The 24,309-nt window shown below is 38.9% G+C and overlaps 1 protein-coding gene across 2 annotated transcripts; it reads right to left on the bottom strand.

Annotated features, from left to right (window-relative positions):
* Positions 1 to 3: 3 nt before the first annotated feature.
* Positions 4 to 23,073, bottom strand: blnk (B cell linker). Of its 2 annotated transcripts, XM_040139298.1 has the most exons (23): positions 22,968 to 23,073; positions 12,757 to 12,803; positions 8,740 to 8,805; positions 8,078 to 8,124; positions 6,440 to 6,483; positions 6,240 to 6,357; positions 5,784 to 5,887; positions 5,551 to 5,623; positions 5,314 to 5,397; positions 4,750 to 4,775; positions 4,628 to 4,656; positions 4,475 to 4,531; positions 4,283 to 4,310; positions 4,120 to 4,171; positions 3,885 to 3,945; positions 3,747 to 3,774; positions 3,538 to 3,568; positions 3,008 to 3,083; positions 2,854 to 2,882; positions 2,683 to 2,738; positions 2,495 to 2,578; positions 2,227 to 2,382; positions 4 to 763 (listed from the first exon to the last, which is right to left on the bottom strand). In XM_040139298.1, the coding sequence occupies exons 1-23, from the start codon at positions 22,974 to 22,976 to the stop codon at positions 647 to 649; spliced, it is 1,422 nt and encodes a 473-aa protein (XP_039995232.1). In that variant the 5' UTR covers positions 22,977 to 23,073; the 3' UTR covers positions 4 to 646. The 2 variants fall into 2 exon arrangements, with proteins under 2 accessions (XP_039995232.1, XP_039995233.1); XM_040139299.1 differs by lacking the exons at positions 12,757 to 12,803; positions 22,968 to 23,073 and adding an exon at positions 9,262 to 9,383 and having other exon boundaries at positions 6 to 763.
* Between the last annotated feature and the right edge of the window lie 1,236 nt (positions 23,074 to 24,309).

The raw sequence follows: 24,309 nt of genomic DNA on the forward strand, positions 1-24,309 counted from the left end.
TATAAATATATATATTTACGCACATATACTTTTTCAATTTAGATAAAAGATTTATAATTGTATATAGTCCAGCTAGAGGTACTTTAAATATTACCAGAGAATTTTCACCAAGTGCCTAGGATTTTTTGTTATGCAACAAATGTGCATGAGTATGATAGCATTACTTGTTGACCAGAGAATAAATGAAGCTGTTGTCAGTTCCTGGTGGTATTTTGTGATGACTGAAGATGTGATTTGAGTTATACAACACAAGAAAAGAGTTTTATTAAAACAAAATATAAAATCTTGCATTTTGTGGCCCTCCAAAGTACTGCTGTCATAACTGAATTATTTGTTTATCTGCTTCCCTTTGCTACAGCAACACTGTCTCATTCCTTGCATTAATTTTAGTACACTGTTTACTGATAGCGCATTAAAGAGATATCTGAATAAAACATAAGTTAAAAAGTCTTCTGAGTCAGTGCTACTTCAGCTCTGCATGGCCAGCAATGCAGGCAAGGCCAGCGTACAGTCCTGTTGACAGCAACTCAAGTTAACTACGAAGGGGGGTGGTGGTGGTCACATGATCAGTTCTGTAAACAGTCTGACAGTAAACACAGCAGGCTGGGATGTACGTGTCCGATCACTTGGCTGTTTGCCAGGTCATCTAAGGCTTCACAGGGTGGCACAGTTTGGTGGCATCCTTTGTGTTGCTCTGGCTGTCAATCAGCACCAGGGGATTCCTCCGGTGGTTGTCGATGATGTGGGAGACGCTGCTGAAATACTGTTTAAAAAAAAAAAAAAAAAAGGACAATGACTTAGTCTAAATAAAGATGTTTAAATTCCACTGATATGTTCACATTAAGTTAATCAGCTAAAATTATATTTTTTCCAAATGTCACTCGAAGCATTTTTAAAAGATCTTAATAGTTGATTTACGATTGATTTATGTACTTGGATGCCTTCCAGAAATGGTCGAGGTGATTAAATGACAGATGTATTGTCTCTTTGATGCCATCGTTTCCCATTTTTAGGTTTAGTATCATTCTCAAGTACGATAAAGTAAGCCACTCTTTTTTTTTTTGTTTTTTTTTGTTTTAGCTTTTCCCATTAGATCCAACACTCCTACATTCAGTATCCATCTGTGTTTCCGAGTTGGTTTGGCCTAAAAGCTGCAAGATTTTCCATTGCTAGGAACTAGGAAGAACCATGGGAATAAAATAATGTAGAATTTAAATGTTGACTAAAATATGCTCTTCACACTCTCAACTACCACAGCCTTTCTATAAACAAGTGGATATTGGCCTTTTCACGGAAGACATTTTTGACATACCACAGTAAGAAAAGCATAGATGTGAACATAAAGTCGGTGATGGCTGATTTCCATTTAGCTGCTTCAGCTTTAGGGTCCTGCTGTTGTGCACGCTGGCACACTAGCTGTGTCCAAAATCCCACCCTATTTACTCTATAGTGCGCTATATTTACTGTTTTCTGTGTAATTTGTGCAAATTCTAAGTGTTAAACTTATGCTCGATGTACTGCCCCCAAAAATGACCACAACAGAACGAAAATAGCGGACCTGCACACTATAACAACCCCACAATGCAATACGTCCCGTTTTTATAGATGTTAAAAAAATACTACTGTGGGAATCTACAGCTGTCTGTGATGATGCAGGACAACAAGTGTCCAGCTCAGTGGGACACGAACGGACCAATGCCATTACTTCCACCTGGGCTTTTCCTGCTCAGACAAGACCAAATGTCTGCTGTGAAAAAGGCCTATTGTACAGTATGAGGATTTGATTTTAGATGTCAAAACATGCAGTAAAACCCACCTCACCTTGCCTGAAGGAGATGATGACATTGTAACATGGTCTCGCTGTTATTTTAAAGCCTTTAAACCCTGCATATAATTCAATTCTGGACTTTTTAAACGTTATTTGTCAAACTAATATCACTAAAGTCAAACATTAATAGTATCTCTAATGGACTTTAAAACCAACAGTCATCGCCAAACTCCACTCCCACCTTCTGTATAAACCTTGTTACTCAGGGCAAACGGCTAGATCTACATACCTGCCCGGACAGATGTAAACATGGCTCTTTCTACAGTTTGTATATACTCAAAGCATACGGGGCAAAGCTTCGATGAAGCCGTGCCAACTCCATGTTGTCACCAAGTGTAGGGCCACAGTGACCGTCAAACGCAGTCACAAGGACAGAAAGGAAAAGTTCTCCACTGTACCTCCTCTCCTCTCTTCTCTCTTCCCAGTGCATACTGCCGAGTGTTTGTTATAAAGCGGATTGGTATGTTGTACACTCTGCCCTTGTAAAACACCACTAATGTGTAGGGCTGCTGTGCGTCCTGACCGGAGCTCTTCCTCACCATAAACGCCCCGTCCTGAAACAGAAAGCAGTCGGTGTCAAACTCAGCAGGGGGGTCATGGGAAATAATCCACATCCTGCTCAGTGGGGATTAACAACAGTGATTTACTAAATAAAACGATTCTCACTTTATTTGAGCGAACCAAAAAATCGTCAGCAGTCTTGCGGTCACATGCGCTGGCATACCAGGGTTTCCTATAGAGATCTGCATCCTGAGAAGAAGTCAGCGGAAAACAGAAGAATTCTTAACACATCAATATAGATTTTTGAGTCATTTAATCCACTTTTTGATGATGCCATGTTTTATGTGGATCACCTTATCTTTGTCTATCGACCCATTATCTGCAGAAACACTTCCTCTGTCAGTTGGTTCTGGGACATCAGAGAAAAAAACGTTCTGATTATGGTGTTTTATTATAATGAAGCTTTTAGAGTAAGATCATGACGCAGTAACCTGCTGCCAGACACAAGAAGGAGCAGTACTTACTGAGAGAAGTAAGCTCTGGAAGAGGAATCCTGCAATTGAGACCGCAAACAAAACTGTGATTAAAGGCAATTTCTCTTATTCAAGATGCATTAAAAATGTATATGCATGGTGTCAACATAATGCATAGTGTGAAACTGCATGTTGTCTTTCTTACTTCGGTCGTTTCAGGTCCAGTGTAAAAGCTTTTGGAGGGGTTTTGTGGTCTGGTTTCATCACAGGCATCGTGTGGCCTGTGGAAATCCAGACATAAAGTTTTTCATCTATGTTTACCATTTAGTATAAGATGATAAATTCAACCAATTAAATTTGTAAATAGGGTTTTCGGTTATTTTTATGGATTATACTGTACATCTGTATCTACTTATCTATATCCCCTTTTAATTGGAACAGATTTAATGTGGAAAATATGTGCATTTTATGTACTGTATGTATGTAATTAGATCATCATGGGACACCAAAAGTCACTAAAAATCTGCAGCTGGACCACATTATTGCCTTCACATGGAGAATTAATTTACAAAAAATCCACAGAGTAAATGTAGTGTGTGCTGGTAACATTTTGATGTGGGTTTCGGGGAAAGACATCAGCCACAGAACTAGATGGCACTGACTGGCAGAATGTCCGGGGTTGAATAAAAGCACAGTCTGTCATGACTAACAGTGCAAGTACATGTTAACACTTACTTTCAAATTCCCTCGTTTTGAAATCTGGCTTCTGCAACACAAGTCACATTTAATGGTTTTCAGCATCACTCAACATCAGTTTATCATATGAGAAAACTCGTCTGATACTCCAAAGTAAAATACAGTGAAACAATGATGATCTTCTGTGTTATTTGGAGCAGGTATTTTGACTTTGTGTATTTGATTTTTAATTAACAAAATATTCCTACCGCCCTCAAAGGTGGTTTTGGGGACCTCCTGAGAGAAAAAGGAGATAGTCAGACAATCGGTTTTTGCCTTCTTAAAATTTAAACAGGTTACACTATATTTATGTATATCCAGAAAAATGTTAAATAAGTGATGCCTACTCTTTGGGCACAGGTTTGGGTAGAAGCGGAGGAGGACCCTCTCCAGGTTTATTATGGGAACCTAGAGGAACACATAATCCAGGTATGGCTGATCTACCAGTTACTGTGACTGTAGGGAAATCTATTATTCTTGTGCCACTGGCTTGCCTTTAGATGGCGCACCATGCTAGAATGATTCATGGTAGAAGCCTTAACACAAACCAAGGGGAAAACTACTGTTTGAGTTTATACTCACTGTCATCTGGGTCACAAACTTCATATTCATCTTCACCTGTGGGCTCCTGGACCTGCAAAATCAGAGAGCCAGTAAGTCAGTGTCCTCCTAAATATGCCGCGCACATCAAGTCTCTGCAAAACACCTCTTATAAATGAAATCTTGCACATTTGGCATCACTTACAGGTGGGGGAGATCTCCTCATATTAAATCTAAAAACAACAACAATGCATTATTACTGTAGTAATAGCAAAGCAATGTAGCAACTTCAAACCGATCTTTCTGGGATCTTCTAACAGACAGAATAAAATTCCCTTTGCAAATGATGACGTGTCTGTCAGGCCTCTAAATTAAATGTCGGCGTTGTCAGTCCTACCTGGGGCTGGGTTTCGGTGGTAATGAATGCGACTGTGTTGTGGCGATTGGACCCAGTCTGCGAGGTAGATGCAAGGACATGATTAGTCCATATAAGTCCATATAACTGAATGAATGAACTTTAGTCAAGAAATTGGACTGACTGTTCACTGACCTGCTTCCTGGAGGAGATAATGAGTTCTCCTGTAAAGATGCCATAAAATGCAATCCTGTTTTAGTTTCACACATAAAAGCACCTTAAAAATGCTTGTAAATTTTGTTTCACAAACACCTTACCTCTTTGTCAGGAACTTCATAAAAATCTGAAAGATAACCAAAGCCAAAGTTAGGCAGGCAGTTGAGGCACAAAAGCCTCCATTTGGTGGAGCCTTTGTGCGCTGCTGTGCCTTAGCCTCACCGAGTGGTTACAGCGTGGCTTTAAATTGGCCTTTAGACTGCTTTTAACCGTTTTATTTGTGACATTGTAAAGTAACCACCTTTTTTACCCAAAATGTCAACTTTTCGCAAACGTTTTGGAAAAAAACAGCCTCGTACTAAAGCTAGTGACAAAGGAATTTTCCAAATAATCAAATTCATGTCACCTTTCAACCCTCTGACATCAGCATACTTGGAGATACATGGTACAAGGGACAGGGACAAATTAGCAACTAACTGTAATCATAGAAGGAATTTTATCATGCACAGTTTTCTTCTTGTGTCACAAGTACATTTCCAGATGGTTTATTCAACACAGGGTTTGATCGCACGGTAGTTGTCGTGAGCACAGATTATCAGGGCCAATGATTCTTCAAGTTGACCCCTTGTGAACTTTGTGAACAGCAAATTTATTGTTGCACCTACCAGGACTCTGTGGACGCTCTGGTAAGGGTGTAGGCAGCATGGGGTGGTCCCTCCCTGCTCTGCTCCCACCGTGCATCATAGGATCTAAGGGGAAGAATGATGAGATTTATTATTATTATTATTATTGTATTTTTTATACTAGTAGTCCTTGCAGAAGTTGTATCCATATTACAGGGTTTTTTTCCACATATTTTAATCCCCAAGTCTTTTTGCTCTATATTTTGATGTTTATCTTACGGGCAGGTGGATTCTCTGCGGGTTCTATGTAGTTGTCATCATCATTACTAACGTCTGGATTGACGTAGTCTTCCTACAAAACAACATATTGTTAGAGGGCTATGTCAGCTGTCTACACTCAATGGAAGGTATTTATCCATTTATAAATGCACTCCAAAAAAATATTTGTGGAAGCATTATGACACAGGCCTGCAGTGCAGTACTTATGTGAACTTGGGTTAAAGTAGCTTTACTTCATCGCTCCCCATGTGGATGGGTTCGGGGGGCAGTTTTTTGGAGGCTTTGCCTGGGCAGAGGGGCTTCCTGGGTGGCCTGTTGGGCCGGTTACGGCAGCTGTCTGGAAAGGAGAAGCAGAAGCAGAAACAGGACATCAGCATTTGCATGAAGCACCACTCTGAATCCTTCTGTGTATTGTGGCTTTGGATGAACAGTGTGTCTCTTGAAGGGCCTCAATGAACCAAATGCACTTCCGCAGGAAGGGAGTGATGACTGCAAAGGAGAAACTATGAAAGATATTGAAACTGTTTGTGAAAAGGACTCAAAATGTGCAAATTTTGAATTGCATCACTGGAAGAACTAATGAAAAAAAAACATCAAAATATTATAAAGACGAAAAACGTTTTATTTTAAAAAAGCAATGAATAGCGTGCAGATAATACCACTTCTTTGGGTCAAGTGACGTTACTAACCAAGGTACTCCCCCCTTTGGAGGGAAGCAGAAGGAGTTGTGGTGAAGACTCTGTGGCTGGGAGGAGGCTCGTAGCTGTCGTCCAGGTCCTCACGTGGATCCTCATACGTCTCATTATCCTGGGAACAACATACTTGCAGTATTTCAACGTGTATCTCAGACAAAAACAACTGCTTACTATTTACATTTTTTCCAACTTACATAATCGGGCTCCGACAGTTGTTCGTCACTTTCCCTGTCATCATCTGTAAACACAGAAATTTAGAGGGATTTTATTACAAAGAGGGAAATATGAGCCGTACATGTTTAACAGCAAACATCTGAATTGCTGTCAACATATTAAATACCAGCATTAAATTCATCTGAGCAGGTGTACATTGTCAAATTTCAGAACAAGTCAACTCTAAGTCAGCTTCTCTGTTGAGGAACCAGCAAAGCGTGTCTCCTCACCTCTTGAATTATTGAATAATCTTTCAACAAGGGAATGTATTGCAATTTGTATGATGTAATTTGGACAGAAGCCTCACATAATTAAGCATAGTGTGTTACTTAAAACAACATCTGGAAACAGGTGAAGTGGTACTTGTTTCTGAAGCTCAGTTGCAATGTTTTTGTACTGTAAATTTGCACATTGAGGAAACATGGAGGCTTCTGTCAAGGCAGAGTGGAACTGTGGTAAAGTTTAAAGTGCTAATCCGTGTGTTTTTTATAATCCCAAATTTCCCATGTGTCATCACAGAACTGATGTGAAAGAACGTGAATGTGATGTATAATATTAATAATAATAATGTTATACTTACTAATGTTATACCTCCACTACAATTAAAAAGGACATTTTTTTTCCTCGATTCATTGACTTGACTGCTAGTCAGATACTAGTTTGTAGTTACTAGTTTGTTTTGAAGTTGAAAGTCTTGCATACAAAACCTATGATCAGTTCATAAAATAAAATGCATCAAATTTAGATTAAATTATCCCAAAGTATATAAATGAGTTCAAATTTGCTCCATTTTGACCAGCTCTGACATTGAAATGTTGCTTACATGAAAATGCATCAGAAATAATATTGCTATAATAAATATAATACTATAATACTAATTCTATAATATATATATGTATACTTTACATGTGTTGCTGAGACTTGGTTACAAAAATCCAAACTTCTCTGCACCCATTTTTTTCAATGTTCAATGTTCAATGTTGAAACAACACTCACATGTACACTGTATGTGTACTTAAAGAGTTATTGGTCACTGGAATCATTCCACTGATGCCACTAAAAGATCCATGTGAAAGATGTGGGGAAAAATCCATCGGCGGAAGTTAACATGAGGCTTCAGCAGTCTGAGTTAGACAAATCCTCCAGTTCCAAGCTTTTTAGTGCAAAATTCCCTCGTTGCGTATCCTGTGATTTTTCCTTGCTGAGTTTTAGGGGTGGGTGGTAGAGTAATACAAAGTGGGAATTTTGTACTAAAAAGACTGTAACTTTTGCAAGATATCCACTTGACATGGCTAACTCACGGAACAAATAGTGCAAATCACTCACATCGGAATTGTGCTATGGATCTCTTCACGGCCATTATGGACAGGTAGAAAGATCCAAGTGGCCAGTAACTCTTTCGATGTACATATGGGCATTTGAGCATTTTTATGAGACAGACTTGAATGAAGATGTTCTGTATATCTGTGCGTAGACCTCAGGACACTCCACTGTGCTCTATTTGTAGTATGATAAAAGATATGCCATGTGTCACTGTGGACTCTACAGACAGCGGCTTATACTTGCTGCTTCATCAACACCACTTCATGTGGAAGCAGCGATAAAGACACAGTTCTTACCTCTGTAATCTCGCGCAGGTACCTTTGGGAGTGGTTTGCTTTTCAGGCTGCCATATAGAGAGAAACCGACAGCAGTTACATGACAATGTGTTGAGCCTGAGCACATCCCCTTACTATTAATAAAAAATATCAATTTTAATAATAGGATGTCTAGATTTAAGGTATTAAAGTGCAACTGTTTGACTAGTGATACTGTCTGGGTGCAAGGCACATTTCATATAGTTTCATTTTCACAGTAGACACCTGTGCTGTAAAACTGTGAAAGGTCCATATTTACATGAGCACACAGAGCAGACTGATGTGCATATTTTCCAGACAGGTTAAGAATAAATGGCATCAGAATTACTCATGTCATTATGATATCTATCTTTATGTGTCTAAATTGGACTTTCTCAGGAAAGGAAAGTGAGAGAACTGACATCTGTTGAAGTTATTTTATGTTTGGAGGTGTCTCTCTTATTCCAATGGTTGTGAAAGAGGAATTGACAATCTCCACTGATGCATATATACACACTGCTTTGAGAATTTTTAGATCACCAAACTTCCAAGGCAGTTGTCTCCCACTTGAAAGTACACATGAATTTAGACCGATTTATTTCCACTGGGGTTTTTACATAATATTAGCATGTAGCATTTCAAAAAAAGTGAAGTAAAGATCTGACCTTCTTAGTTTATTCAGTAAGCTGCCGTCGTTTTTCCTGATGTCTTGAACGATCTTTTGAAACTGCCTGGAAAACACACAATTTGCCATTGTCATTCGGGAACAAATCTTCAGAAAATGAAATTTGTAGTATTATGAGCTGAATAAAAGTGTATGACAAGTTACTGTTATTTTTCAATTTACAAAGGTACAATCAAAACTTTGGACAGACAACTGCAGTATTCACATCATTTTTCTCCTCATTTTTTAATGCAATAGCAAAAGTATTTAATTTTTACTCAAAATTAAGTTTCGAAGTTTGCCGAAGTTTCAACCCTTTTGTTAGTTGTAGAGAAACGTTAACGGATGTAACAATGCTTTTACTAACACTATACAGCTAAAGTATAAGAAACAGTGGTTTAGTTTCTTTCCAAAGAGCAAAATATAGGAGCAGTTTAGCAGTTATTAACAAGAATAAGCCAAAAGTGAAAGTGTGTTATCATCCACATAGATACGAAAATTCAAATTAAACCGACCCTCTTACCGAATCTTTGCCGTGGCAGGAGCAGCAAGTTTACCTAATGTATCCATATTCATGTTTAATCCGACAATTTACATTTTTGGGTCTCATTCCTCTCGCGCATTAAGCCGTTGCTGCCAGATTGTTCACAGCAACGTAAATGAACGCTGTGTTTGGGTACAAGTCACGTCTTTGTCATAGAGGGGAGGGAATTTGCTCTAGCCGCCTCTGTAAGAAAAATCACTTCTCTTTTCCAATCCCTGTCACGCGCGCATACACACACACACACACACACACACACACACACTCAAAAGACAGATTTTAGTGACCACACTTTCCACAAACCTCTTGCCTCACATTTCTCTTGACTCTCTTCGATTCCACTTCCATCCAGACACTGCCATTTTAACTGCTGCTGATAACTATATATATATTGTATATCACCTGAATGAGGTCACGGGAGGAGGCCTTCAAGCTAGTGTGTGCATGATTGGGACCCGTTTTTATCAAAATCATTCATTTACTTTCACCATTTTACACACAATGAATCACAAACCAAATAATTTTGGAACATTCCATCATCTGCAAAGAACTGCACATTTTAAAAGCTTCCTCACAAGGGAGCCTATCATTATTGATGTTGTTGCTGGACACCCATGACTGTGTTTAGCTTTAAAAAAAGTGTGAAAGGTCACGCATGATGTGTGATGGAAAGTACCCTGTTGTAATCCTGGGTATTTTCTATATATGGAAGGGAGAATAAAAGAGTGTACAACCTTTCCTGTTAAACTGGTAGAGGATCAACTACTATAGTTTGTGTGTGTGTGTGTATGTGTGAGTGATCACGATAGGGATTGTTTGCTAAATAAATGTCTGCTCTACCTCTGATCACAATGAAGTAGAAGAGGAGAAACCAAAAAGCTGTCTGCAGTTGATAAATGTGCAAACTGTTCAATAATTAAAGTGACAGTTTTGGATTTGTAAGAAACCACCTGTGTATGATTCCCAATGAGAAAAAAGCATTTAGTGACTATTCAGTCTGGAGCTGCTAAGATAGAAATGAATGTGAAATTACTTAGGACACCTACAGACACTTGACAAAATAAAGGAAAAACCTGTGTGGAAAAACATAACAAATGCAGATGCTTCCACAGGTGCACTGCATGGTACAATTAAGCTGTTAACATTCCCGTCATGCTCTGTGGCAGGTATAAAAATGCCGACCAGGAACAGTTGATTGTGATTTTGTATCAAGATGGCAAGAGAAAAACATCTAAGTGAATTTGAAAGAGGGTTCATTGTTGGGGCAGGGATGGCAAGAACTTCAGTCACAAAGACTGCTCATCTGGTTAGTGTTTCAATAGGAACAGTGCCTAAAGTGACATCTGAATTTAGATCAATGGGAAAGACGTCAGAAAATAGGATCAGATATTATGGTCCACAGGCACATATGATGATAGCGATGCTCGTGCATCAGTGTGATATGTAAGGAAAAACAGAAGACCAACTCTTTCTCAGGTAACTGAGAATGTCATTGCAGAATTTGATCAGATTGTGTCAGCAAGAACCGTCACTCGACAATTACATAGAGAGGGATATTATAGTAGGGTTGCAGTGCATAAACCTTTCATTACAAAGATGAATGCACATTTGAGAGTTCAGTGGTGCAAACCCCATTGGCACTAGTCCACAGAGATGTGGAAAAAAGATGAGTCAGATGAGTCATCCTTCACCATGTTCTCCACAAGTGGATGAGTGCCTGTGTGGCGTACACCAAGAAAATGGTACAGGCCTGTGTGTTTGACCCCTACAGTGAGGGGACCTGGTGGCCCTGTTATGCTGTGGGGGGCATTTTGCTGGCATGCTTTGGGTCCACTTGTCCCCTCAGAGGGAAGGGTCACTGCAAATCAATACAAAGTTGTCCAGAGTGATAACCTTTATCCTATGATGAAACGTTTCTATCCTGATGCGAGAGGTCTCTTCCAGGATGACAATGCCTCCATCCATAGGGCACGATGGGTCACTAAATGGTTTGATGAGTGTGAAAATGCTGTGGCCTTCGCAATCACCAGATCTCAACCCAGCTGAACACCTATGGGAGATTTTGGACCGACGTGTTAGACAGCGCTGTCGCCCACCATCGTCCAAACACAATGAGGGAATATCTTTTGGAAGAGTGGTGTTCCATTCCTCCAGTAGTGTTCAGGGACTTGTAGAGTCAATGCCAAGGCCCCTTAAAGCTGTTCTGGTGGCTCGTGGTGACCCAAAACCTTACTAAGACACTTTATGTTGGTTTTTCCTTTAATTTGTCACCCGGCTGTGTCTTCCACATTGTATCACACTCAGTACTATGTGCTATATAATGTATCATCTGCTGTTGCTGTCATGAGTGTGACATTTCAGGAACACTGAACTTATTGTTAAAATAATGAATGCTCTTCATATCCATTGGGATAGTCAGTTTATTATTATTATTATTATTTTTATTATTAAGTAATGAATTCAAAATGACAGGAGGTGACTGAAGGTAATGTGTTTTATGCCTGGGTACAATATACTGTATAAAAACCTCCATAATTACTTGAAAATAAGAGGATACCTCAGAAATAAAATTACAATGCGTGTTTGCAGGTGTGTGTACATGCATACAGTTATTCTGTACTTGTAAACACATACAACTGGATTTGTGTGTGTGAATGTGTGTGCGTATGCAGATGTGTGAAGAGAGGGTTTGTCTGCCTGTCCGGCTGCACCTGCACATTTGTAAGCACGTGTTTGTTCTTGTTTGTGAGATATGTTTCTGTTCATGTATCCCCATGTGTATGCGGGGTTGTGTGACCGTGTGTCACACATAAACTGACGCTATTAAATTGAAGTTAGTCAAACTGACACTTCATTTGCAAGAGATGTGTATCAATTTTACATTTTTAATTTAATATGTAGAATTGATATATAATTAATAAAGATATTTGGGTTTGAAAATGCATCATTAAGGCTAGAATCTAAATGAAAATGAAAACCTTACTGGCAAAAATATGTCAGATTTAGTGTCTATTTATGGTTGATAAAAAGGCAAACTCTGATGTTTACATTTTAAAATTATCCAATGTAAAAATTAAAATCCATTTCACATACAAATTCAATATAAGTGAGGCAAGGTTATTCTTTTGAGTCCACTGAAAATTAAGTTTTCATTTATTTTTAATTTTGGCACTAATGCTGAATTTTGATAACATGCAAGTGAAAATTTAATTAAAATTTTGTTGTATATCCTGCACAAATATGGCGAATTAAACTCAATGTAGGCAAATTTAACTTTTGAGAGGATTTGTAGTAATTTCTGTACAGGTCAAAGCCACAGAATGAAGATAGAATGAACTGGAAAACACTTAGCAAGATGACAGGAGTTCAAATTTCCCATAGAAGCATATACAGTAAATAAAAAAAAAAGAAAATTGAGGAAGGGAGACAGGGTGAGATTGAGGTGTGTGATGACAGTGGTATAAAAGTGTTACTTACGGTTGGTGGATGAGACTAAACTTGTTCATGTCAACGTCAGACCGGTTCTGCGAGAAGAATCAGACAAATCAACTGTAAACACATGGTGACAAGTTGGGGAAGAATCAGAGACCACAGAGGACTGTGAGTGCCTTATAGCAGAGATGATACTGCAAGTATGCCACCTTCATTGAGTGCAGGCATTGGAGCGTTGGCGGCAGCAGTTATAGACATGCGTTACCTCTTAGATGGCAGGAGATGGCAGCATCTCACTAAGGGCCATTTCAAATGCGTGTTAGATTTTCTAATGTAGCCCTCATTTTACTTCTGGAGAGCCAATACTGAAGGACATTATGGGAGATGCGGGGTCAGAGATATTTCTTCACATACATTACATTCATACAAATATTATAATAACACCTAGCAGAACTTCAGTTTCACACTTATCAGTGTATTCAGTATTGTTGGCCAGATATTGCAGCTCCACTGAGGTTGGGTGCCTTGCTCAAGGGTTTATTGATGATAAAAATCCTCAAGAATACGAGTAATAAGTCAAATCTTTTTATTTATGGGCTGTTTTCAGCTCATTGAATGCAACAATGAAACCAAAAGGGATATACAAACACACTGCCGCTAAACATCACGAAAAACACAAAGCAGAAGACACGATCTCTAAAGTCAAAAGCACAGATAAAAAGATGTGTTCTGTTTTCTGTTACCTGGTGTCCCTTATGTCAATAAAAAATGCTGACTTTCAGGTGAAGATCTTGCTCCTCTAACCAAAAAATAACCCCCCCCACCATATTACACAATTTCATAAATCATCAAACATTTAAAAAAGTTTATCTGACTACCCACTTCATTGTAATTACCAGCCGGGACAGCATGGCTGGTATTGTTTTCACCTTGTGAGTCTGTGTGTGTGTGTGTGTGTGTGTGTGTGTGTGTGTGTGTGTGTGTGTGTGTGTGTGTGTGTGTGTGTGTGTGTCAACTTGGCAAAATGTGGTCCCGGAGGAAACCTACTGTAGCCGGAACTGCCACAGAGGCGCTTTTGAGTAATTTGTCAGGTGTCTGTCCGTCTGTCTGTGGACAGAATTTGTCACAGCGATAGCATCACAACTGTGCAAGATACAGTCGCAAAACTTTACAGGTGTGTAGTTGAGCTCAAAATGAAAGGCCAAGTTCGAAGATGGGTGTGGTCTGAGCAAGGGGAAGTAAGGGGGTTGGCCCCCCACTTTATGCCACTGGCCAACAGTCTTTTTAGGTCACGGATCACTGTATCCCAGTTTCAATCATTCCCGTCCACTCTAAGACATCAGGTTAAAGTACAGACCATCTTGCGATGGGATCACATATTGAAGAAATCTGGCACAGTTCACCCGTTTTGCCAAACTCACTTCTTATGTTGTGTGTTCCATTGCGCCATACACATACATTTGGTGTTGTGGCTGGTGCGATCTAGTTGCCAGATGGTCTCCAGTTTTTTGTTGCATGTTAATGTCTATGTTACAGTAAGGCAGTTGAGATTCGTAAATGAAAGGAAAATCATTACCATAAAATATGCAACAAATCCCACTAAATTATGTATTCCCCTCCTCATTCATAATTCATTGCTCCAGGTTGTTACTTTCTCTGTCTTCTGTTTTATATTTGGTGTAATGTAATGAAGATCCATGACATTTATTGTTCTTTGAACTGGTAAGATGTCAAGTGAACAAATAAATGGAACCTTGTTATGCAGAGTGTTGCTGTGAAACATGTGTAATGACCTACTATTAAGATGCCTTCAGTTGATTGTATAGTAGCTTTTCAAAGGTTAGTGTGTGTACATGGGCACCTTGGTGCAACAAAAGCAAGCATCACATCTTGGAATAAGCCAATAGCATAGTGAAGCAGAGCTTGTGATTGAATCACTTGTAAATCAGAGAGTGAGATCCCTTAATATGAAAGACTTTACCTCCTTCAAAGAACTGAACCTTGGCATCACAGATACACACTTGATCATCCCACTGGTTTACAAGGGGGAAAAAAAAAATTATCCGACTAAATCAGACTTAGCCTTTTGACACCGAATAAAATATCAAATAGTCCACCCCAGTGGATACTCAGGCACTGCTTCCACATTGAATTATTTATAGGATTGTATGTGCTTGTTCGAATGAGACACAACAGTTTTACAAGCTGCAACCTCTCCTTTGTACTATTCACCAGGAACCCTCACTCATACTGTAAAACTCTCAATCCCATCTTAATTTTTACATGGTTTTATAATTTACAAAAAAGTCCAATTAGCATATGTGAACAGAAATTTCTGTCTACGTGGTCCAGCCTTTAGCTTGAATTCTTCCTGGCAATGATGTGATCTGGGTAAATAGTAATATGTGTGCGTGCCAAATTTTGAGCTGTAGATTGTTTGAATGAACGCTTCATTGGTCGTTATATTTTTCTCACCCACCTCAGTATTAATTACAGCTATAATTACCTACTAGTTTTTTGGGGAACTTGCTGGTCGTCCTCTAATTCCAATCCTGTCCGTAGCAACATCTTTGTTTTTTAAAGTGGGTCTTTAAAGTGGATCTAAAGTGGATTTTCTTCTGCAGGGAGAGCTGCTTTTCATTCCCCTCCCCATTTTAATCAGCTCAGTGTGAAATTTGTCTAAAGACAAAAAGATTTTTGGCTAATCTGATAGAAACACGTTGACACCAGCATGTCGGCCTGTTTAAGAACCAGCACGATGACAGAGAAAAACTAAAGTCATCGGGAACGCAAAACATCTTAAGCTCATCGAATGGGTTGTTGTAATGTCAGCTACAGGTAGGTACTGATATTCCCTTTGGGCCACTCCTGCAGAATGTCCATGTCTGTTACAGAACACATCCTGTAATTTTATGATGGCTAATATCTGTCTGTAAAAACGAGTTAAATTACTGAGGATCAAAATTTATATTATATTCCCCACCTCCCCCTAATAATGTTAATCCTGTCCAAATGGAGTATACAATCAAACTAGCAGCTCCATGCACATGCTCTAACAATGCTAACAATGCTTCTGATATTAGATAAGAGGGGTTTGTGCGCGACCATTTCTGCAACTTTCTGGAATCGACAATCCGACATTCACACCCACTTCATGTTGTGATTGGCCAGCTGTATGGAGGCTGTTTGGCACTAGGGAAAAACTCATGGGATCACCGAAGTCATTAGGATTCATCATCTGGGTACTGTGAAGTGCTTACCGAATTTCATAGCAATAAAGAAATATTTCAATTAGGACCATTGTTGTGGACCGACCGACCGACCGACATTGCCAACACTAGAGCTACATTGTTAGTATTCCTAAAAAGACATTCAGGCTGGGACAAACATTGTCCGGGCCCAAAGGACACATCTGTCTCCTTGAGTTCCAAAGAGGTCTTTGCTTCCATCTATGCAGGTAAAATTACCTGAGGCCCAAACAATCTGGGTACAGCTGTCAAAGCTTAAAGCACATTAACCAAATGTGAAATCTCAGTTTCACCCAAAAACAGGCACATGAATGACCACTTCTTATTTCTGTTCACATGTGGTTTCCTGTTGGAATGGCAAAAAGTTTGTAGAAGGTTTGACACAAAGAACATTTGTTAATGCTTTCCCTTGAAATGAGTTTCATTTCACGATAGAGAGAGCAGCGTCGCAGCCACCTGCCTGCAAAATTGCCCCTGGATCTTTCGAAGCAGTTCTGCAAGCTCTCATGATTTAAGTAATTATCACAAATCCACACTAAATATTCCAAAATTATATGTGTCAAAAGATGATTCTGGTTTAAGGTGTTTTTCTCATTTAAGACTCTAATGTTTTGCGTTTTTCTCTCTATCATCCATTACAGGGGAACTGTGTCGAAGTTCAAAAGTTCAGTTTAGTGAGGCTAAAGTTGGACTTTATTACCACCTAATCTCTGTTGAAAATTATACTTGTTCCCTCTCTCTTCAACTATACTCTATACACATTTTATGTCCTTATAGAGCACATATCATTTGCATTTCAGCATTCCACTGTAGTTGTTTCATACCAACAACAAAGTAATCATGCGATATACGGAATAGTGCCATAGATGTGTGCATAGGCTGTCCTTTTTGAGTGGCCTTTGTTTGTAGTGTTGATGTCATACACAGAAGTTGAAAGTGACATCCTCACACAGCCGCAGCATCACAGAGATGGCGGCTGACAGTTCTTCTGATCTACTACATATTTCTTTTAACCTGTCTACCTGTGTGATCTGACGTGGCATCAAAAAGACGGAGATTTCCTTTATCCAAGCTTTGCTGGCTGACTGTCATTCCTATCCGCACCGTAGCACACTGCTGTACATTGCCTCCCCACTACTCAGACGGAATTAGATTATATTTTTTCCCCCTTCATTCTTACCAGCTGATGAGAAGATTTTGTAGGTGTAATGTGAAGAAGATGCATTTGAGGCAGAGCCTGATGTTGTCTGATGACAGCAGTTTAGATCTGTGTTGCCTACTTGTATCTATTTACTTATGGATTTTATGACCTTTGCTCCATCTACTGTATAAACATCATATGAATATGCAAAGTAAGCCAAAGGCAAAGCTCAGCAGCAGCGCGCTCTCTGGATGACATTCAGGCCCTCTCTGCCCTTAGACACATGCTGAGCTGAGGTCCTGATGAGTCAAACATAACTTATTGCGAACAATTCGTCCTCCCTTTCCACTGCTTTTTTAGCAGGCATAAGTTTAAAAAATGTACGTGGTCATAATGTATATTAAAATTCCCAGGAATGTGTCTTAATGGTATTGGTGCAGAGACATACAGCATTATAAATTTAAAGATCCCCTCCAGACATGTTTTTAGACATATAGAAATATTCTCCTTTGAATGATATTCTGTTTCTGAAATGGTTTTTGCACAGAAAAGTTCAATTACAAGATGTCTTCTACTTCACTTAAAAGTCCAGTCTCTGTGTATGTGCACTGGAGGTTTCAATATCACACTTGTGTAAGTTGCACACTGGACCATGATTGGCTTCCAAACTAGTTGTGACGTCACAAAATCATGCTTAAACTCTGATTTAAGGTGACCAAAGAAAAACATTACCCCTTCAGATAGGGTGGAAACGGCCTTCTAGTGGCTGACTCTGCACATACATCGTTCTGCAAAGTGAAGTGCAAACATCTAAGCTAAGTGTAAGCCAAACACATTTTTGAGGGGAGGGTGGCTTTAAGTGTATGTAAAAGGAAGTCAATATCTCTATTATACCACTCTCTAACACAATATTGATTCAATCTACAGTCAAGCATCAAAGCAATTTCTCTTGTAAAATCCTCCTGCAACATTAAGTGACCTTTCGCTGCCAGAGGGATCTCTAAAAAAAAAAATCTGTTTTTTCTGTCAAACACAGAAGAGGAACTGGATAATTACAATGAGCAGCAGCATTAATGCTTGAAGAAGTAAATAGCACCACCGACTGAAACCCACTTCATCAATAGAAAAGCTGAGATGAAAACTTGTCTCAAACTGACACTTCTTTAGAGTCATTAATTTTTTACAGCTAAAAATGTTAAAACAATAATCTGTGAGAATGCAGATTGCAGATTAAATATTAGAACTACTGTGTTTCACACGTAAGTGAGGCATGTAGTAAAGACAAAGTACAAGGACATACAAGGACAAAGAGACAAAACCATAAATTATATTCAAAGAGGGCTTCCTTTTTACACTAGAATATTGGTCAGGTAAGCCATAAACTAACCTACATTATCTTGTGGTAATGTTTACCTTCACTTAATGTGTCACTATAACACCCATTTTGTAATAATAAGATTTTACTTGTATAGCACTTTTCAATACAGGTAACAAAGTGCTTCACAACAGTCAATATAAAATAGACCAACAGAAAAAAGTAATTAAAATAAACATCACACACTTAAAGCTTTTTTATAGAAATGTGTCTGAAGAAGCAAAATAAAATGGGGGACTGAATGTGCTTGTCTGATCTCCTCTGGCAAGTTGTTCCACAGTCTAGGGGCCCTGTCTCCTTTGTTTTCATCGTAGACCTCGGAGTGGCCAGCAACGCACTACCATAGGACCTCAGACTGCGTCCTGGCTCATTGAGGATAAAAACTAAGAAATACAGTGAGTGGCAAGCCCATGCGTGCCTTAAAAGTAATTAAAAGAATTTTAAAATCACTCCTAAAATAAATGGGCAGCCAGTGCAGGGATGCTAAAACAGGGGTGATATGAACACATTTTTTGGACTGAGTTAGGAGCCAAGCTGCAGCATTTTGAACTAACTTTGACTAGTGAATTGATTTCTGCCTGAGACAGGTATATAGGGAGTTGCAGTAGCTGAGGCAGGAGGAAAATAAAAGCATGGATGATTTTCTCCAGATCTGTCTCTGAAATGAAAGACTTAACCTTGGCTATATTTCTCAAATGATAAAAACATGATTGAACAACATTCTTTACCTGGGGCTCAAAACACAAGTCCTGATCAAAAATTACACCAAGATTTTTGGCTTTGCTAGTCCAACAAGGTTTGATTTGAGTTCTTTATGATGGGGGACCAAATACAATGACCGTAGATTTTTAAATGATTTATTTTGAGGAAGTTGTCTGACATCCAGTATTTTATTTCAGCAAGACACTTGTGGAGGGTTGCTATGTTGGAACGGTTTCCCGGTGTGATTGGGAGAAGCGGCTGTGTGTCATTGCCACGACAGTAAAACTGGACATTATTTTTGCTGATGATGTCACCGAGAGGGAATATATAGATGGAAAATAAAATGGAACCCAGAACTGAACCCTGGGGGGCACCATAGAAAAAGTTTGGGGGGGATGAAACTGAGCCCGCCATCGACACAGAGAAACATCTATTAGATAGGTAGGACTTGAACCAATTTAAGGCCAGTGATTCCTGCCCACCAGTCTGTCAATGAGTATGTGATGATCTGCTGTCTCGAAAGCAGCGCTGATGTCTAAAAAAACTAAGATGGAGCAATCACCATCCTCTTCAGCCAATCGAAAGTCATTACAAACTTTAAGAGGAGCTGTCTCTGTACTGTGGAAAGATTGAGAGCCAGACTGGAATATTTCAAATAGATTATTATCTGTTAAATGTGCTACTAATTTTTGAACACAACTTTTTGAAGGATCTTGGATAGAAAGTGAAGTTTTGAGAAAGGTCTGTAGTTTTCCACAGTGGCAGGATCTAAGTTGACTTTTTAAAGGAGAGGTTTGACTAGAGCAGTTTTAAAATAGGGGGGGATAGAGGTCAGAGAGCTATTTACAGTAGATTAAAAAAGATCCAGTCAAGTGTTTTAAACAGTACTTTTGAATTTTAGGCATTCTGAGATATCAAGGTGGAAAAGTAATTGGCTTGCTCATCATTAACTTCAGCATTGTATTTCTTCATTTAGTCTTTCATAAGCTCATAATGAACGTGGAGTTTGCAAGTCTTCCACTTTGCGTACCTCTCAATTTAGGGAACGGGTGTGGTCACTGAACCACGGGAAGACATTTAATGATGACTTGGCTCTGGTTCTGACTGGGGCAACTGAATCTGGCAGAGGTCATTACAGGAGTTCACCAGAAGTTCAGTATTAGAGAGGAGAGGCAGATCAGATGAGAGGGTTGAAAATGCATATGAAAATTTAAAACCTGTATATAATGCTGAGTTAATGATGCAAGAGTGAATGGGGGCCAATATAATTTTGGGAGATGGAGGAGAATATAAATTAAACACATTACTAAGATAATTTGATACACCGAAATGAATAAATTCCATTCTATCGATCTTCAGCTTATAGGATAGCAAGAGATCAAGAGTGTGGCCCTTCATCATTCATCATTTGCGAACCATGAATGTGTACACAAAAGTTTAAGCCAACCCATCCAGTAGAAGTTCGGATATGTCACTCGGAACTAAAAATGACATCATGCTGGCGGCGCTAAATAAAAGGTCAGGGGATCAATAAGTAGGTTTCATCGTCTCAGGACCATGAATATCTGTACACAGTTTCACAGCAATCCATCCAATTGTTGTACAGATGTTTTAATCTTGGCCAAATGGTGGACTGACTGACTGACACTGCTATCCGTAAAGCCATGCAGTTAGCGCGGCTACAAACAGAACAAACGAGGCCGCCATTATGTCTTTAGTATTAAATTAATAGGTTATAGGCCATTGCATTGAATCACTATAGTTATTAGAACTTATCCTCGAGGGACTTTGACTATGTGCAGCAAATTGCATGGCACTCCATTAAATAGTTGTTGATGTATTTCACTCTGAACCCCAAATGTCAACCTCATGGTGGTGCAAAGGAGAATTGGTACAGTTCATCCCCTGGGGACCATGAATGTTTGTACAAGTTCCATGGCAATCCATCCAATACCTGCTGAGATATTACAGGCTATACCAAAAATCCATAGAGCCATGCTGCTAGCGGAGCTAAAAATCAAATACAATAAACAGAAGTCCATACAACTGGGTGCAAAAATTTAAACTGATGGTGTATGACTGGGAATGTTTGTTAGATTCTGTGGGTTTGAAGCTGCTTAAACTGAAGGTGTGTGTAGCCAGCTGTGAATGAAATATTCCCTTTCAATATGAGCATGTGTTTACCTGAGCTTAATAGAGCTCTGGTGTACTGGCTGGATCTATTGCTACGGGATCTATCAGTCAATACACATTTTTTAGATCTGCACAGGTAACCTGCACATCAAAGCCTCTGCTCTGAAACATTAATAATTTTGACTTATAAAAATCCACATTGAGCATATTTTGGGGGAGAATAGCCTGTGAGACATAGAGGAAGTATTTCAGTGATGAATATCCCACCTGAAATGGAATCACTTCAGGGTCAGTGAATAATGAATAGAAGGGTAGATAGTTGCTCTCATTTGTTAGCGTGACAAAAAGTGTTTCTAAGTAGCCACTAAAAAGATACATATGAATGAATGCTTATAGAGGCATGCCAATGCAAAGGAGGTATTACTCAGATATTATTAGTATCCTCAAAATACTAAATATAAACACATGCATATATTATTTCACTGCATAAAATCCTAATGACTGAAGCAGATTGAAAGATACTTAACTGAAATAGTAGGGATCACATTTCTAATAACCCTGTGACTCATCTCACAGTTCTTACTCTCTCCCAGACTGAGACACAGACAGTTTTCACCTGCACTCATTGTGTCGGTGTTGCTTCTGAGAAACGTCGGAGGGCACCTCAGAGATTGTAACACACGATGCGGATGTTGGTGAAAAAACAATGAGAGCAACATATGAAAGCAGAAGTCTCAACTAACTTAGTCACTTCCATATTAGAAGGCCCACTCATTACACACAGAGATTGGGAAGTAATGCAAAGTGAATTTACACTAGTCATGTTTCATATCTTGTAAACTCTCCTCTGTTTTACAACTTTGAAAATTTGCAGTGATGCCTAATTTTCATAGTCAAGTTTATTCATCAATTTATTCAACAAATATCAATTTAAATGCTTAGGATTCAGCCATTAATGTATCTAAACAAGAAATAAAACTCCAAACTCCTGCAAACATAATTAACTTTAAAATTAAGAGTGAAAATTACACAAAAATCTTTGGCATTGTAAATTCTGTTTGTTTTTTTTAATCAGTGAAACAGGCACAAACAACTCTAGGAAATGTAATTATTCTGCTGTTTTTAATAATCATAATAATGGTAATGACTGCTCTGAAGGGTTTGTCTATGTTGATGCAATTAGAAACACTAACTCAACTCAGCCACAACCCTGATGTGATCCTGGATGGATTAGTGGATTATGTAACTGCAAGAAGGACAGATAGAGTTTTTTCTGGAAAATTCAGGTGAAAGAAGGAAAATGTGAGGGAGTAACTGACCAGAAGTCTTTGTCCACTAATTCTCTGTTTTTTTTTTTTTACGGTGATGACACATTCTTGCATTTTGTTTTAAGGGCAGTAAACATGTTGATTTAGTTTTCCAAAATACTTGTCTTCCTCTCATTTTACGCCATGATCTCTTTATCTTAACACCTGCTTGAGCTGTATACAGTATGTACAGTATGCATGAAGAGAAGCTATCAGACATGATGCACATGAGCCACTGCTGAAGAACTCCTGAACTTTTAAATTATGTGAGAGTAGGTCAACAAGCTTCCTCAGTAACCACTGGTTTTCTGTTAGTGCCTCATTTTGTCCCCCATTTTTCTTGTACTCACCTTGCACATAAAGAAGGCTACTTGCGCCTGGTCCCACCACTCGCACTCCTCTCCGGACGGCAGGCTCCTTTCTTTTTCAACAGGGAACCTCTGAGCGAGAGTGTGCTTTTGGAAGTACCGTATTAGACTGACCCATCATGCACCACGGCACTGACACACCAGCCAGCTTCCGCAGGGAGAAGCACACAGAGGGAGGTCACCTCATTAAAGCTGAAGCATATTCTCTGTCTCTGTCGTGTTGTAGCAATACTAGGCATTTTCTAAAAAAATCGGAACTTGTCTCTGAGATTGCATGGAGGTGCATCCACAAAAAGGGAAGCCAGGACTTCCTCAAAGTCAGCCTATATATAAGAGTTAAGAAACAAAACTGTCATAATAGAATGTAATTTGATTTTGTCTCCCAGCTCAGGCATGCTTCATTTACAGTCAGGCAGGGTGTTTGTAATTTGTTGTACATTTATTATTTTTGCACTCTAATGAAAGGCATACTCTAAATAGAGGATGTGTTCATTGGAAATTTTCATTAAGTGAGGAAATGGGGTATATTTTGTTGACTAGCATCTCAGAAATAGGAAATATGACTGTGATCAGGCATGTCAAAAGCCAATAGACCATCGAGATCTAAACATATGATAAAATACTTTAAACTGAATGGATTTTTCTGTTTAATCAGACTGAGTCATGCAGTGTTAGAGATAACAAAGCTCTACCACTAAATTTGATGCTATTTTGTTACTTAATGTTATTCTTATGAAGAAGTCAGACTGGGTGTCTCAGATTTAGACAAAGGGCTAGTAAACTGCTTTCCAGGCTTTGTTCAAGAGTAACACCACAGGCCTTTGCTTTTACGTATCTTTAGAGGCGCTGGTACGCAGATTTCCTTGCCTTTGGACACACAGCAGTAGTAGAACAAAAAGTTGTGGTTTTAAGGGGGATTTGTGTTGTAACCGTTTCTTCCTGATCAGTGGCTGGGTGCAGTGACCTTAAATTAGTGAGTGTTCAAAAGGTAAGCTAAAAGTCTGGGCTCTAGCTCCATACTTAATGCACATACATGAGAGTAGTATCAATCTTCTTATCTAAGTCTTGGCCAGAAAGCACATAAGCTTATTTCTCATTCAAGCAGGAACTGAGTATGATGATAATGAATAGATGCCTTTGTGGTCTGAAATGGTGTCATTTTGTTTTAAATCTAGACCTAAAAAATTGTCCCTTTTCTAGGTAGAAGAGTACAATTACTTTTTCTTTCTTTCTTTTTTTTTTTTTTTTACTATAATTACTTTTTCCCCTACAATTTGCAGTTATTTTGAGTAACTGTGTGCATGTGTTTGGTCCTCTGATTACC

Source organism: Xiphias gladius, chromosome 11 (assembly GCF_016859285.1).
Source record: "Xiphias gladius isolate SHS-SW01 ecotype Sanya breed wild chromosome 11, ASM1685928v1, whole genome shotgun sequence".
Lineage (NCBI taxonomy): Eukaryota > Metazoa > Chordata > Actinopteri > Istiophoriformes > Xiphiidae > Xiphias > Xiphias gladius.

Bases quoted from the DNA above. Each gene is read 5' to 3' on its own strand.
- blnk (XM_040139298.1), bottom strand. The intron at 2,883-3,007 runs GTAAGAAAGACA...TCTCAATTGCAG, and splicing joins CTGGACCTGAAACGACCGAA to GATTCCTCTTCCAGAGCTTA. The intron at 2,739-2,853 runs GTAAGTACTGCT...CTGATGTCCCAG, and splicing joins TCCAGAGCTTACTTCTCTCA to AACCAACTGACAGAGGAAGT.